We start from the raw sequence: 16,568 nt of genomic DNA on the forward strand, positions 1-16,568 counted from the left end.
GGAGCCGCAGCAGGCGCCGCGGCATGCTTACGAGGGCGGCCACGCCCCCTCTTGGGCAGTGGTGAGCTGGGCCTCTCCTGGCGAGCCTTCCCTTTCTCCACGGCCGAGAACCTCTTCGTCGGCGCCATGGGGTAGTGGCAAGATGGCGAAGCAAGGAGGAAGAAGAGGGAGAAATCGGCAAGAAGGAAGAGATTGTCGGCGTCCTGGGAACGGGGGTACCCAGACTTGCCAGCCTGTGGCCCAGGGCGTGGCTGATCCAATGGCCTGGTACGGCCCATCTTCACCAGCAACCATTCAAGACCCTCACAAGGGACCAAGCCTCGCAAGGCGGACGACACCAAGACCTCCTCCGGGGCAGCCTCCCTAGGCTGGCTCCCAAGGAGCGGGGATATCTATGCAAGGTGCACCTCGCGAGGTCCACGTGACATGAGCCATGACGACCAAGGCCAGGCGGGCACCAGCGGGCGCAGATTACTTGTTTCCTCTTTGGTGCTAAAGTGGCAAGCGCAGGTGAGGAGTCCCGAGGCATCATGCAAAGGTTTCCATATCAGTGCAACAAGACCAAGACCAGCAGGACGACATGACGGAGGTCACCGCGGAGCCCACGTCATCGTCACCACCATAGCCTTTGGCAGGAGAAGACCACCTTTTGTTAGGATAACTTGTACTAGTTGTCTCCCTTCGAAATTGGCTGTTGTGGGATCCCTTCCTGCCTAAACATTTCGGAAGAGGACCAGTGCCTCTATAAATAGGACTAGCCACCACCTTAGTAGGGGACGGATCATTGGGACCATCCTCACACACACAAGCACACCGAGCTCAAGAACACCTCTCCTCAGGAGGCTGTTCATCCCTTGTACTAGTTCATCCTTAGCCTACGAGGCAATCCACCACACCACACTAGAGTAGGGTATTACACCACAACGGTGGCCCAAACCAGTATAAACTCTTCTGTCTCTTGTTCCTTGGGTTCAGTGAGCTAGGCCTAGAGATCGTTGTGAGAGTGAGCGAGGAAGAGAGAGATCTTCATGCGCACCCCAATGTTCGAACCTCAAGGGTTTGCCAGAATCCACGATCCGACATTTGGCGCGCCAAGTAGGGGTGCACTGAAGCTTTCCCTCTGCCGATTCGCGCTCCACTGCTCCACCACATCCATGTCTGATGCTCGCTGAGCCCGTGCTGAGCGCCGCGCCGCCCTCACCGTCCGCGTCGCTCAGACGGCGCCCGTTGGCGGACCTCCCCGCCGTTCTCCATCACCTTCTGCCAATGCTACCACCAGCCCAGTAGCAAACTAGCAGCATGCCTCATCGTTGCACCCCTCAGTGTGGTGGGACAGACGCACCGCCAGCCCGTCACTGACTCCGCCCGGCTCGTCGTCCAATGCTCGTCGCGTGCCCACGGACGCGCAGGCCGCGCTGCTCATGGCACTCGAGCTGCTACGTTACCGCCTGGTCGACGACCTCTACGACGACTGACTAGATCGCATCGCCGAGCTTGTCAGCGCTGCCGGGGGCTCTCCTACACCATCCCTCTTGCTGCCTCGCGCACCTCCAGCCGCGGGCGATGTAGCTCACGGAGCGCCTCTGCCGCCTCCGCATCAAGACGACGCCCTCGCACCAAAATGCATGGCTCATAGAGCGCCCCCGCCGCCTCCACATCAAGACGGTGTCCTCGCCCCAAGACACGCGGTCCCCTGGCGTGATCCGCCATGCCGGGTGCCCGCACACGAAGAAGGAAGCTGCCAGGAGGTCCCTTGACCGCAAGAGAACGCTCCTGCACTCCCCGCACCACCACGTCAAGACCGTGCGCCGCCTGCGGTGGCGGTGCATGGATATCAAGATCAGGCTCCACCACCGTGATGGGCTCCGGTGACCATAGCAAGCTGCCGAGCCTTTACTCCTGAGCTGCACACCGTCGGCTGGCCTGGCAAGTTCAAGCCGAACCTGCCTCCGCGCTATGATGGCACCCCGACCCCGCGGAGTTCTTGCAGCTCTACAAGCTGAGCATCGAGGCAGCCAACGGAGACGAGAAGGTCATGGCGAACTGGTTTCCCATGGCCCTCAAGGACGGCGCGCTCTCGTGGCTCCTGAACCTGCCCACGGGATCGATCTCCTCATGGGGCGAGATGCACGAGCGCTTCGTCGCCAACTTCCAAGGCACTCGCGACCGCCTGCTAGCTGCAGGCGACCTGTGGCGCATCAAGCAGCAACCATGGGAAACCCTGCAAAAGTACATCCAATGCTTCAACAGCGGCCGCCTCAAGATCCCCAAGGTGACGGACGAGGCCATCATCTCCATGTTCTCCGATGGCATGCGCGACGTCAAGATGAAGGAGGAGCTCGCCATCCACGAGAAGCTATGCTCGTCCCTGGAGATGTTCAACATGGCAACCAAGTGCACAAGGGCTTAGGAAGGGCGCCTCTCCCTCCTCGAGCTCCCAGCTGCTGATTAGGAGGAGAAGAAGGCAAATATCAAGGACGTGAAGCGCAAGGGGCTGCCGTGCTCGTGGTGGAGCCAGAGATGAAGCGCGACCGCGACCACCCCGAATCATCCAGGGCCAACCGCCCCTTCTGCGCCTTCCATAGTGTTCATAGCCACAATACCAGCGACTGTCAGGAGCTTAGGGCCATCCGAGATGGGCACTTTGGTCGATGCCCCGAGCGCAATGACCGGGGTTATGACCGAGGAGGAGGACGAAGTGGAGAACGTTGGGACGATCGCGGCACCCGCCAGGAGTGGCGCGACTGGCCTCGCGAGGACCACTGGCAGGACCAGCCTCGCGAGGGCCGTTGGAGGGAGTAGCCTCGTGAGGACCGCCCTCAGGGCAACGCTGGCCTCTCTCCGCTACCGCCACTACCAAGGAGAAACGACGACCACCATCAAGAAGAGGGGGCTGGGGGCTTCCAGGAACCACGTGCCGTCGCCTGTATCTTGGGTGGTGCTCAAGCCCCAGCCTCTCGGCGTGTCTTCAAGCAGTTTGCTCGCGAGGTGAATGCGTTCCTTCCCAGGCTCGAGGGCACGCGCCTGCTCAGGTGGTCTAAGTGCACCATCACCTTCAGCTTGGCGGATCAGCTCAAGTGTGCAACAACTGCTGGCGCCCTCCTAATGTTCTGCTCACCCGTCATCAGAAACGTTCAAGTCACCAAGACCCTCATCGATGGTGGTGCAGGGCTCAATGTCCTGTCCATCGAGACATTCGACAGCCTTTAGGTGCCATACGATCAGCTACAGCCTACCAAAGTTTTCTCAGGAGTGACCGACGGCTCCACCACCCTGATAGGGCAGGTCCGCCTACCTGTCACCTTCGACTAGCGTGAAAACTAACACACCGAGCTCATCGACTTTGACGTCGCCCACATCCGCCTGCGTACAACACGATCCTTGGGTATCCAACCATGGCCAAGTTTATGGCAGTGACCCACCATGGCTACAACGTCCTCAAGATGCCAGGAAGTGGCGGCGTCATCTCGGTCGCCTGCGATGAAAGAGATGCGGTGTGCTCCCTCGAGCGAGCTTACCAGGTTGCAGCGGCCGAAGACCCCGACAACAGAGACACCCGCACCCTCCCGAGGCCAACCCCAAGAAGAAACAGCTACTCCGCCAAGGACTTCAGGAGGGCGGCTTCTCCAGCAGCACCACCTCAAGACCTGCGCCCACAGATGGGGCGCCTCCTTCCCTCGCATAGGAAGATGCGCCCGGCGCTCTACTCGGGCTGGGCTCGGGGGATCTCTTCTGGAGGGCCTCAGACCTAGCCGTCACCACGAGGGAGGTGCTCGGGGACCATGTGGAGGCGTGCTTCGCTGGACGTTTCCTTCAAGAGGGCACGAGGCGCGGAGCGCCCAGTGCTCAGGAGTTCATCACCAAGGCGATTGATACGTCTCCAACGTATCTATAATTTTTGATTGTTCCATGCTATTATATTATCTGTTTTGGATGTTTAATGGGCTTTAATATTCTATTTTATATTATTTTTTGGCACTAACCTATTAACCGGAGGCCCAGTGCCAGTTGCTATTTTTTTGCCTATTTCAGTGTTTCACAGAAAAGGAATATCAACGGAATCCAAACGGAATGAAACCTTCACGAGGATCTTTCTTGGAAAAAACACAATCCAGGAGACTTGGAGTGGAAGTCAGAGACGCAACAAGGCAGCCACGAGGCAGGAGGGCGTGCCCAGGGGGGTAGGCGTGCCCCCACCCTCGTGGGCCCCTCGTAGCTCCACCGACCTACTTCTTTCACCTATATGTATACTCTTATACCCTGAAAACATCCAGGGGAGCCACAAAACCAATTTTCCATCGCCGCAGCCTTATGTACCCATGAGATCCCATCTTGGGGCCTTTTCCTGCGATTTGCCGGAGGGGGAATCAATCACGGAGGGCTTCTACATCAACACCATAGCCTCTCCAATGATGTGTGAGTAGTTTACCACAGACCTTCGGGTCCATAGTTATTAGCTAGATGGCTTCTTCTCTCTCTTTGGTTATCAATACAAAGTTCTCCTCGATGTTCTTGGAGATCTATTCGATGTAATACTTTTTGCAGTGTGTTTGCCGAGATCCATTGAATTGCGGGTTTATGATCAAGATTATCTATGAACAATATTTGATTCTTCTCTGAATTCTTATATGCATGATTTGATATCTTTGCAAGTCTCTTCGAATTATCGGTTTAGTTTGGCCTACTAGATTGATCTTTCTTGCAATGGGAGGAGTGCTTAGCTTTGGGTTCAATCTTGCGGTGCTCGATCCTAGTGACAGAAAGGGAACCGACACATATTGTATTGTTGCCATCAAGGATAAAAAGATGGGGTTTATATCATATTGCTTGAGTTTATCCCTCTACATCATGTCATCTTGCCTAATGCGTTACTCTGTTCTTATGAACTTAATACTTTAGATGCATGCTGGATAGCAGTCGATGTGTGCAGTAATAGTAGTAGATGCAAAATCGTTTCGGTCTACTTGACACGAACGCGATGCCTATGTTCATGATCATGCCTAGATATTCTCATAACTATGCGCTTTTCTATCAATTGCTCGGCAGTAATTTGTTCACCCACCGTAATATATGCTATCATGAGAGAAGCCACTAGCGAAACCTATGCCCCCGGGTCTACTTTACATCATATAAGTTTCCGATCTATAATTCTAGTTTACTATTTATTTTGCAATCTTTGTTTTCCAATCTATACAACAAAAATACCAAAAATATTTATCTTATTATCTTTATAAGATCTCACTTTTGCAAGTGGTCGTGAAGGGATTGACAACCCCTTTATCATGTTGGTTGCAAGGTTCTTGATCGTTTGTGCAGGTACTAGGCAATTCGCGTGTAGTCTCCTACTGGATTGATACCTTGGTTCTCAAAAACTGAGGGAAATACTTACGCTACTTTGCTGCATCACCCTTTCCTCTTCAAGGGAAAACCAACACATGCTCAAGAGGTAGCAAGATGGATTTTTGGCACCGTTGCCAGGGAGATCTACGCTCAAGTCAAGACATGCCAAGTACCCATCACAAACTCTTCTCCCTCGCATTACATTATTTGCCATTCGCCTCTCGTTTTCCTCTCCCCCACTTCACCTTTGTCATTTTATTCGCCCTTTTTCGCTCGTCTCTTTTCGCTTGCCTCTTGTGTGTTCATTCTTAGTGCGGTTTGTTGCCATCATGTCTGAAACTGGGGAGGTTATCATTGAAAAGGGTGGTGGTAACGATGGGGGAAACATTGATGCTTTTGATTACACTCATGAAGAACCTACTACTTTACACACTAAGAAGTTTCGGATTGGTAGTGGTAATATTATTGGAAAAGGGGTTATTCAAGATTTCTTTACTTGCACCGGTGCTTTACCCACTATGGGCGGGTCTATTCTTCATAAAACTAGTAGTCTTGCGGATGCTATATCTTTGCTCGTGGTTGAGCTCGAAAGACAATTTATCCACATGCATCCGTGCATACAGAGGATTTTTCTAGAATTTTCCAATGTTGAGCATTCTTCTGTTAAGCGAGCAGCTACCATCTTTTTAGCTCATGAGTTCAGATTTATAATAAAAGAGGCCAACGAAATTTTTGCACATTATAGGGTGGATGCCGGCCGTCCTCCCATAGAAGCAATCCTTTTTTTATCAAGAAGACATAATGAGCTCATGATCTTTAGATCATGTTGCTTTTAATGTAAACGTTAGAAAAAAAGGTTCCTACCGATGTTCTAGTTGACATGATTTCTGAACTTAATGATAACCTTGCTATCCAGAACAATGGGTTATGTTTTTCCCTTGAACAAAGGCTCATGACTTTTTGCCAAAAGAATGCTTATAATGATGAATTGGTTGTGCAATATGAGGGGCCAAAGGAGGAACCAATACCTCCCGAGCATGATCTTGGGGACTTTTGTCCCATTAAATTTAGCCCTTTTGATTACTTTTGATTACCACAAAGAAAACTTGCTGCTGAACATAGGGAGTATGAGATGAGTTTTTGCGATTTGCCTTATCATTATCATGATAATACCTAGATCTATTCTTGTTTTTATGCCTAGCTAGGGGTGTTAAACGATAGCGCTTGTTGGGAGGCAACCCAATTTTATTTTTGTTCCTTTTTAGTAATAAAAAATTCATCTAGCCTCTGTTTAGATGTGGTTTTATGTTTTAATTAGTGTTTGTGCCAAGTAAAGCCTTTAGGATCTTCTTGGGTGATTGTTGTTTGATCTTACTGGAAAAAAACAAAAAGTACGCGCCCACGAGAATAATTTTCATTTTTTACCGGAGAGTGATAAATTACCAATTCCAACTGCAGTAGATCAATATACAAATTATTTAGTTCATCCTAAAATTTTCATAATTTTTTGAGTTACAGAACTATACGAAACCTACATATTATTACAAACTGTTCTGTTTTTCGTGTGTTGTTTGCTTATTTTGATGAATCTATGGCTAGTATCGGGGGGTATGAACCATAGAGAAGTTGGAATACAGTAGGTTTAACACCAATATAAATAAAGAATGATTTCATTACAGTACTTTAAAGTGGTGATTTATTTTCTTATACTAACGGAGCTCATGAATTTTCTGTTGAGTTTTGTGTTGTGAAGTTTTCAAGTTTTTGGGTAAAGATTTGATGGATTTTGGAACAAGGAGTGGCAAGAGCCTAAGCCTGGGGATGCCCAAGGCACCCCAATGTAAAATTCAAGGACAACTAAAAGCCTACGCTTGGGGATGTCCCGGAAGGCATCCCCTCTTTCGTCTTCATCTATCGGTAACTTAACTTGAGGCTATTTTTTTATTCACCACATGATATGTGTTTTGCTTGGAGTGTCTTGTATGATTTGAGTCTTTGCTTTTTAGTTTACCACAATCATCCTTACTATACACACCTTTTGGGGGAGACACACATGAATCGGAATTTATTAGAATACTCTATGTGCTTCACTTATATCTTTTGAGCTAGATAATTTTGCTCTAGTGCTTCACTTATATCTTTTAGAGCACGGTGGTGGTTTTATTTTATAGAAATTATTGATATCTCATGCTTCACTTATATTATTTTGAGAGTCTTTTAGAACAGCATGGTAATTTGCTTTGGCTATAAAATTAGTCCTAATATGATAGGCATCCAAGATGGGTATAATAAGAACTTTCATATAGAGTGCATTGAATACTATGAGAAGTTTGATACTTGATGATTGTTTTGAGATATGAAGATGGTGGTATTAGAGTCGTGCTAGTTGAGTAATTGTGATTTTGATAAATACTTGTGTTGAAGTTTTCAAGTCCCGTAGCATGCACGTATGGTAACCGTTGTCTGACAAATTTTAAGCATGATGTGTTCTTTGATTGTCTTCCTTATGAGTGGCGGTCGGGGACGAGCGATGGTCTTTTCCTACCAATCTATCCCCCTAGGAGCATGCGAGTAGTGCTTGGTTCTTGATGACTTGTAGATTTTTGCAATAAGTATGTGAGTTCGTTATGACTAATTTTGAGTCCATGGATTATACGCACTCTCACCCTTCCATCATTGCTAGCCTCTTCGGTACCGTGCATTGCCCTTTCTCACCTCGAGAGGTGGTGCAAACTTCGTCGGTGCATCCAAACCCCGTGATATGATACGCTCTATCACACATAAGCCTCCTTATATCTTCCTCAAAACAACCACCATACCTACCTATTATGGCATTTCCATAGCCATTTCGAGATATATTGCCATGCAACTTTCCACCGTTTCGTTTATTATGACATGCTTCATCATTGTCATATTGTCTTGCATGATCATGTAGTTGACATCGTATTTGTGGCAAGGACACCGTGCATAATTTTTCATACATGTCACTCTTGATTCATTGCCAATCCCGGTACACCGTCGGAGGCACTCATATAGAGTCATATTTTGTTCAAGTATCGAGTTGTAATCCTTCAGTTGTAAATAAATAGAAGTGGTATGATCATCATTATTAGAGCATTGTCCTGTGTGAGGAAAAAAAGAGAAAGGCCAAATAAAAAAAGGAAGGCCCAAAAAAATGAGAGAAAAGAGAGAAGGGACAATGCTAGTATCCTTTTTCCACACCTGTGCTTCAAAGTAGCACCATGATCTTCATGATAGAGAGTCTCTTATTTTGCCACTTTCATATACTAGTGGGAATTTTTCTTTATAGAACTTGGCTTATATATTCCAACAATGGGCTTCCTCAAATGCCCTAGGTCTTCGTGAGCAAGCAAGTTGGATGCACACCTGCTTAGTTTCTTTTGTTGAGCTTTCATACATTTATAGCTCTAGTGCATCTGTTGCATGGCAATCCCTACTCCTCGCATTGACATCAATTGATGGGCATCTCCATAGCCCGTTGATTAGCCGTGTCAATGTGAGACTTTCTCTCTTTTTGTCTTCTCCACACAAGCTCCATCATCATATTCTATTCCACCCATAGTGCTATGTCCATGGCTCGCGCTCATGTATTGCGTGAAAGTTGAAAAAGTTTGAGAATACTAAAGTATGAAACAATTGCTTGGCTTGTCATTGGGGTTGTGCATGATGAGAGGATTTTGTGTGACGAAGATGGAGCATGGCCAAACTATATGATTTTGTAGTGATGAGCTTTCTTTGGCTATGTTATTTTGAGAAGAAATAATTGCTTGATTAGTATGCTTGAAGTATTATTATTTTTATGTCAATATTAAACTTTTCTCTTGAATCTTTCGGATCTGAACATTCATGCCAAAATAAAGGAGATTACATTGAAAATTATGTTAGGTAGCATTCCACATCAAAAATTCTGTTTTTATCGTTTACCTACTCTAGGACGAGCAGGAATTAAGCTTGGGGATGCTGAAACGTCTCCAACGTATCTATAATTTTTGATTGTTCTATGCTATTATATTATATGTTTTGGATGTTTAATGGGCTTCAATATGCTATTTTATATTATTTTTTGGGACTAACCTATTAACAGAGGCCCAGTGCTAGTTGCTGTTTTTTTTGCCTATTTTAGTGTTTCGAAGAAAAGGAATATCAAACGGAACGAAACCTTCGCGAGGATCTTTCTTGGAACAAACGCAATCCAGGAGACTTGGAGTGGGAGTCAAAGACGCAACGAGGCGGCCACGAGGCAGGAGGGCGCGCCCAGGGGGGTAGGCGTGCCCCCACCCTCGTGGGCCCCTCGTAGCTCCACTGACCTACTTCTTTCACCTATATATACTCTTATACCCTGAAAACATCCAGGGGAGCCACGAAATCACTTTTCCACTGCCGCAACCTTCTATACCCGGGAGATCCCATCTTGGGGCCTTTTCCGGCGATCTGTCGGAGGGGGAATCAATCACGGAGGGCTTCTACATCAACACCATAGCCTCTCCGATGATGTGTGAGTATTTTACCACAGACCTTCAGGTCCATAGTTATTAGCTAGATGGCCTCTTCTCTCTCTTTGGTTCTCAATACAAAGTTCTCCTCGATGTTCTTGGAGATCTATTCAATGTAATACTTTTTGCGATGTGTTTGCCGAGATCCGATGAATTGTGGGTTTATGATCAAGATTATCTATGAACAATATTTGATTCTTCTATGAATTCTTACATGCATGATCTGATATCTTTGCAAGTCTCTTCGAATTATCGGTTTAGTTTGTCCTACTAGATTGATCTTTCTTGCAATGGGAGAAGTGCTTAGCTTTGGGTTCAATCTTGCGGTGCTCGATCCCAGTAATAGAAAGGGAACCGACACGTATTGTATTGTTGCCATCGAGGATAAAAAGATGGGGTTTATATCATATTGCTTGAGTTTATCCCTCTACATCATGTCATCTTGCCTAATGCGTTACTCTGTTCTTATGAACTTAATACGCTAGATGCATGCTGGATAGCGGCCGATGTGTGGAGTAATAGTAGTAGATGCAGAATCGTTTCGGTCTACTTGACACGGATGTGATGCCTATGTTCATGATCATGCCTAGATATTCTCATAACTATGCGCTTTTCTATCAATTGTTCAGCAGTAATTTGTTCACCCACCGTAATACATGCTATCATGAGAGAAGCCACTAGTGAAACCTATGGCCCCCGGGTCTACTTTACATCATATAAGTTTTCGATCTATATTTCTAGTTTACTATTTATTTTCCAATCTATACAACAAAAATACCAAAAATATTTATCTTATTATCTTTATTAGATCTCACTTTTGCAAGTGGCCGTGAAGGGATTGACAACCCCTTTATCGCGTTGGTTGCAAGGTTCTTGATTGTTTGTGCAGGTACTAGGCGATTTGCATGTAGTCTCCTACTGGATTGATACCTTGGTTCTCAAAAACTGAGGGAAATACTTACGCTCCTTTGCTGCATCACCCTTTCCTCTTCAAGGGAAAACCAACGCATGGTCAAGAGGTAGCAGCGATGCAGGAGCTTCAAGAAGCAGGGACCATACGTGGCGGCCGTCGCCCCCCCATCCAGCGCAGCGCTCCACCCTGGCAGGGTGGCGGGCTGTGCGTCTGCGTTGACATTCCAGGGCTCAATAAGGTCGCGTCTCAGCGACGATTCAGGCCTTCACGCGTTGGACAGGCGAGGTTCCACCTCATAGCTACGTTCGTATGCCGTTTTGCTTGCCGAACGCGGCTGTCACCTTCCAGCGCCACCTGCGGAGCATTTTGGCGGCTCAGGAGGCCAGGCAACACACCGTCCTGGTGGAGATCGCGGTGGTTATTCAGGAGCCACCTGGCCTACGGAGCCCCCTAAGGCTCAAGACCCTGGCGACTCGTGAGGAGCAACCTCTTCGGCGCGTGTCTTCGGCTACCTCGACACCACTCCAGCATGGTATCAGTTGACTCTTTCTAGTTCATTCAGTAAGGGGCGCTGTCGGTGTCAAAACCGGCGGATCTCGGGTAGGGGGTCCCGAACTGTGCGTCTAGGCGGATGGTAATAGGAGGCAGGGGACACGATGTTTTACCCAGGTTTGGGCCCTCTTGATGGAGGTAAAACCCTACATCCTGCTTGATTAATATTGATGATATGGGTAGTACAAGAGTATATCTACCACGAGATCAGAGAGGCTAAACCCTAGAAGCTAGCCTATGGTATGATTGTATGTTGTCCTACAGACTAAAACTCTCCGGTTTATATAGACACCGGAGAGGGTTAGGGTTACACAAGGTCGGTTACAAAGGAGGAGATATCCATATCCGTACTGCCTAGCTTGCCTTCCACGTCAAGTAGAGTCCCATCCGGACACGGGACGAAGTCTTCAATCTTGTATCTTCATAGTCCAATAGTCCGGCCAAAGGATATAGTCCGGCTGTCCAGAGACCCCCTAATCCAGGACTCCCTCAGTAGCCCCTGAACCAGGCTTCAATGACGATGAGTCCGGCGCGCAGTGTTGTCTTCGGCATTGCAAGGCGGGTTCCTCCTCTGAACACATCACAGAAGAGTTTGAATACCAGGATAGTGTCCGACCCTGCAAAATAAATTCCACATACCACCGTAGAGAGAATAATATTTCCACAAATCTTAATCAGCTGACACGCTTTGGCAACATGACATCAGGCCATGGCTCGGTGATTATTCAAACTGTTTTTCTTCAACCATCTCCACACATAACGCGAGGCGGTTTCTTGACACGTCTTGTCAAAGCAGAGATCATGTTCCCCTAATTACGGGATTCTCATCAATACGGGCGTGGGCAACCCAACCGTGCCTAGGACTCCTAGATTTTAGGCAAGTCCCAAACGGCCACTAGGAGGACGCTTGATATTCACCCTCTTTATAAAGGGACAAGGCTTTTACATTTTTCCCTCCCGTGCTCAATCAAATCCTTCCCCTGCCTCGAGTTCTAACACCCAAAGACCAGGTCCAGTGCTTCGGACCTTCAATCATGTCCGGATCTAGCCTTCAAGGTCGGTGGATGCCCTCCTCCGTTACGGAAGAGGATATCAAGAAGTTGAGGGAGGCCAGATACCTGACCGCCGAGGTTTCGCATCGGCTTCCTGCCCGAGGGCAGGTCGTCCCTACTACCGAACCCAATGAGAATGTTGTGTTCATCTCCCACTTCCTCCGAGGTCTAGGCCTCACTCTGGATCCCTTCGTTAGGGGTTTGATGTTCTATTACAGGCTAGATTTCCACGATCTAGCCCTGGACTCCTTTCTCCGAATCTCGACATTTATTGTCGTATGTGGGGCCTTCCTCCGCATGACCCCTCACTTCGGCCTGTGGCTCAAGACCTTTGACGTGAAGCCGAAGATGGTCGAGGGGCAGCATGTAGCGTGCGGAGGCGCATTAATAAGCAAGATCGCTGGAGCTCCATGGCCAAAGGGTTCCTTTCCAGAGGTGTCCGGATTATGGCAACGGGAGTGGTTTTACATCATAGCTCCCAGAAGTGCCAAGTGGGTGGCTGCCCCTGCTTTCCGCTCGGGCCCTCCACCACAACTGATGTCATGGATCAGCAGAGGGCTGAGCTGGGGTCCAGCCAAGGACGTGCCTATATTGCAAAGCCGTATTCAAGATCTCTTCGAAGGAGATTTCAGTCTGGTTACAGTGGTGCAAGTCATGCTGGTTCATCGAGTCCAACCTTGCAAACGCCGGCCCCTCCGCATGTGGGAGTTCAACCCAGAAGGACCGCGCACTATTCAGAATTTCCTCGGCCTGACGCACGGGGAGATGTATAAATCATTCTTCGGACCCCAAATAGAGTGTCCGGATACTACCGAGGACGTGGGCCTGAGCAGCAACCGCACCACCGACCAAGTAAGTAATCCTCTAGCTGAACACACCGTCTTCCATTTAACATGACGTCATTCTGAGAAATCGCTCTTTGACCAGGACTGGCTAACAAAGGCGAAGATGATTCGGTGTTCGGCCCCCCTTCCTGTGGGTTTGGACAATCCGGTACTGGAAAAAGATGCTCGAGCTAGCACCTTGCCCGGAGCCCTCAAAGGAAGATAAAGGGGGGAATAATGAGGGCGAAAGTGGGCCCCCATCGCTACCAATTCCAACCGAGGGAATGAGCGCCTCCGTGAAGGAGAATAACCAAGGGGAAGAATCTGACCCTCTCTCGCTTCGGGGAAGGAAGAGGACTGCTTCTGAAGATCCGAAAACCAAGGCTTCCAAACGGGAGAAGAAGTCTCCACCAGAGGGTCCTGCCTCGGAGGGTGCTTTTGCCGCACAAAGTCCGCGCGGGGATCAACCCTCTAACGAGCCGTAAGTGATACAAAATGCTTAATAGTAAAGATATTATACTTTCCTTCCGAGGAAAATAACCGAAGCGTTTATCTTGCAGTTCAGATCTTAGCCCTTCTCAACAGAGCTCGTCTTCAGGGGATCTTCTTCCGGAGATGATGGAGAGCGAAACGCCTCCCCCGGACTCCCCCACTCAAGAAGCAGGCGACCTTGAGGTGTCGTCACGGAGGGCCTCTCCGAATCCGGCGAGGCCAGAAGATAACCCTATAGTCACCCGAAGTCCCCAGCATCCGGTTCTTGAAGAGATTAAACAAAGGAGTCCGGCGCCGTCTAGTAAGCGGTTGGACGCCCTGAGGGATCTGTTAAAGCGAGCGACCATCTCGGAAGAACACCGAACGTTGATGAGTATGGTGATGGAAAGGATTTCATTCGCCGAAAGCGGGTTGCATGACGCCTTTATGAGTCTACTGACAGGCTTTGAGGTACATAAAATGATATACATTTGTGATAGTACCGCACATTTTTAGGTGTGCCCTGTGTAGATAGTAGCCCCTGAGGCTCTGGTTGTTGCCGAGAGCGGCGGCAAACAGAGGATCGTAGTCCAATGTAATAACCATACTGTTTTTATGTGCATGTGGTGGAAGCTCCGGTGGCTAGCCGGACTAATGAGTTTGCCGAACTAAAGCGGCAACTGGATGCGGCAGATGCCGACATCGAGCTTGTTAACAAGCGGCTTGACGAGGCACAGGGTAAGTGATGTTTTCTGGTGAATGTCACATAGTAAGAGCAGCGTGATGCCAGTATCTTTAATATGTGTTGACTGCAGATGGAGCTGCTGAAGGAAATATGCCCTAGAGGCAATAATAAAGTTATTATTTATTTCCTTATATGTAGCGACCAGACCTCAAACAGTCTGATTTCTGTGCTCCGGTGTCATCCCTGTATCAATAATGCTGACACCACACAGTACTCGGAGGATTTAGAACAGAGTTGCAATCACACACTTATTACATCGAGTGTCTCAAGAGAGAACTTATTACAATAAATATGGCTTAAGGCCATCTAATAACGATAACAGTAGAAGCTTGGAAGATAAGTGAGTCCATCAACTCCAACGGCATCACTGAGTATAGAACCACGACCTAAAACTCCTTAATCATCGTCTGAAAAGTCTGCAACATTAACGTTGCAGCCCGAAACGGGTCAGCACATGGAATATGCTGGCAAGGTAACACATAGAGAGTAATGGAATGAAACAACTATACTATATGCATATTTGGCTGGTGGAAAGCTCTATGGTTACAGTTTTGCGTAAAGCCAATTTTTCCCTACTACAAAGGAATAAATTTATTTAACTATCATGGTAGTTGTTAAACATTGAGAATGGTTGACAGCATTCTCAATCCCAATTAAGCATCATCATTAAACAAAACCCAACAAAATTAATTTAGAGTAACATGTTGAGATTCACATGATAATCCAGGTACTAGATACTCAAGATGTCCATAACCGGGGACACGGCTAATCATGATTAGTTTATTACACTCTGCAGAGGTTTGCGCACTTTTCCCCACAAGACTCGATCGCCTCCGTTTGGTTTCTCGCACTTCATGGTGTTTGAGAAGACGGATGACCGAGACACAGTCTTTCAGAAGCGCTAGCACCTTACGATGGATAGACCGTTACACCTACTTTCCCCTACATCTGCTAGTCTACCCTGTAAGAGTTCGCACGACTTATTCAACTATGCTAGAGCCCATAATGGCTTGTGGCTGCACACAGAAGTTTCTAGTATGAATAATCCCATGATCCCTTTGAGCCTGGGTGGCGGTCCAAAAGAAACAGGCAATCCTGGAATACCCAGGTACCTCAATCCACCCAGATGTGTGTTTAAGTTGCCACCTTAGATAAACCGTTAATAAACAAACTCACATCTGTCATGAATATCACTCACCCAATCTACGTCTACTAGCATAGCATAGCATAATGGCAAACGTAGAAGTAACTCCCAAAGGTTTGATAATAAAACTGGGAATAGGTACCACCTCAACTACTTCCCATCCCACAATTTAATTAGATCCTAATCATGCAATGTGTGAGGATTGATCTAATGCAATAAAACTGGGTAGTAAAAAAGGTATGATCAAAGTGTTACTTGCCTTGCTGATGATCCGCGAAACCTAGAGATTCGAAGTAATAGGCGGCGCACTCCGGGTATTCTATCGCAGACAAACAAACAAGCATACAATAAGTACTCATCTAATGCACGGGTAAAACTCAAATAAGAGATCTAACCAGAAAGTTCAACTTAAGAACTCCGGTTGGCAAAAAGAATCAAATCGAACAAAGCAGCGAAAATCAAACGGCGAAAAAAACAAATTCGTTCTACTAATATGGATCTAAGGCAATTTTTACAGTAGCAAAAACTTGTTTAAGTTGGTTAAACGGATAGAGGGTTTCGAGACGAAACTCCAGGCGCTTGAGTCGCTTGATTCCGATAAACGAGCGAAAAGTTATACTAAAACGAAAATCGGATCACGAATCGCGATCAAAAAAATCGCGGATTTAATCCGAGAAAAAGAAAAATGATGAACGTTCGTTAGAATGAACGAACGGAGGAACGCTCGCTATTTAAATAAATCGGAAAAACCAATCTATTAAAAAAACCGAAACTAAAAAAAACCGACGAAAAACCGACGGAAAAACCGAATGGTTTTTCGAAAAAAAATAAAAAAACGGCGTCGCGGCTTTCGAGGCGAGGCGAACCTCGGGCGGCGGGTCAGCGGCGGCGGCATCCGCTCCGACGACGGCGCGGCGTGCGGCGGCGGCGGCGCGAGCGGGCGGCGGCGGCAGCTCGGGCGGGGGCTGGGGCTGGGGTTAGGGTTTGGCTCAGCTGGGCCTCCCCCCGGCTTA

General features: G+C 47.8%; 1 protein-coding gene across 1 annotated transcript; it reads left to right on the forward strand.

Annotated features, from left to right (window-relative positions):
- Positions 1–2,053: 2,053 nt before the first annotated feature.
- LOC147984469 (uncharacterized) lies at positions 2,054–2,410 on the forward strand. The gene has a single exon (XM_087541113.1). It carries the CDS (start codon positions 2,054–2,056, stop codon positions 2,408–2,410), a length of 357 nt encoding a protein of 118 aa, XP_087397239.1.
- The last annotated feature ends 14,158 nt before the right edge of the window (positions 2,411–16,568 follow it).

Source organism: Triticum urartu, chromosome 2A (assembly GCF_056163025.1).
Source record: "Triticum urartu cultivar PI428250 chromosome 2A, HENAU_Tu73, whole genome shotgun sequence".
Classification (NCBI taxonomy): domain Eukaryota; kingdom Viridiplantae; phylum Streptophyta; class Magnoliopsida; order Poales; family Poaceae; genus Triticum; species Triticum urartu.

What these genes read in the sequence shown, in the direction of transcription:
- LOC147984469 (XM_087541113.1), top strand. Translation starts at nt 2,054, where the DNA reads ATGGCCCTCAAGGACGGCGCGCTCTCGTGGCTCCTGAACCTGCCCACG.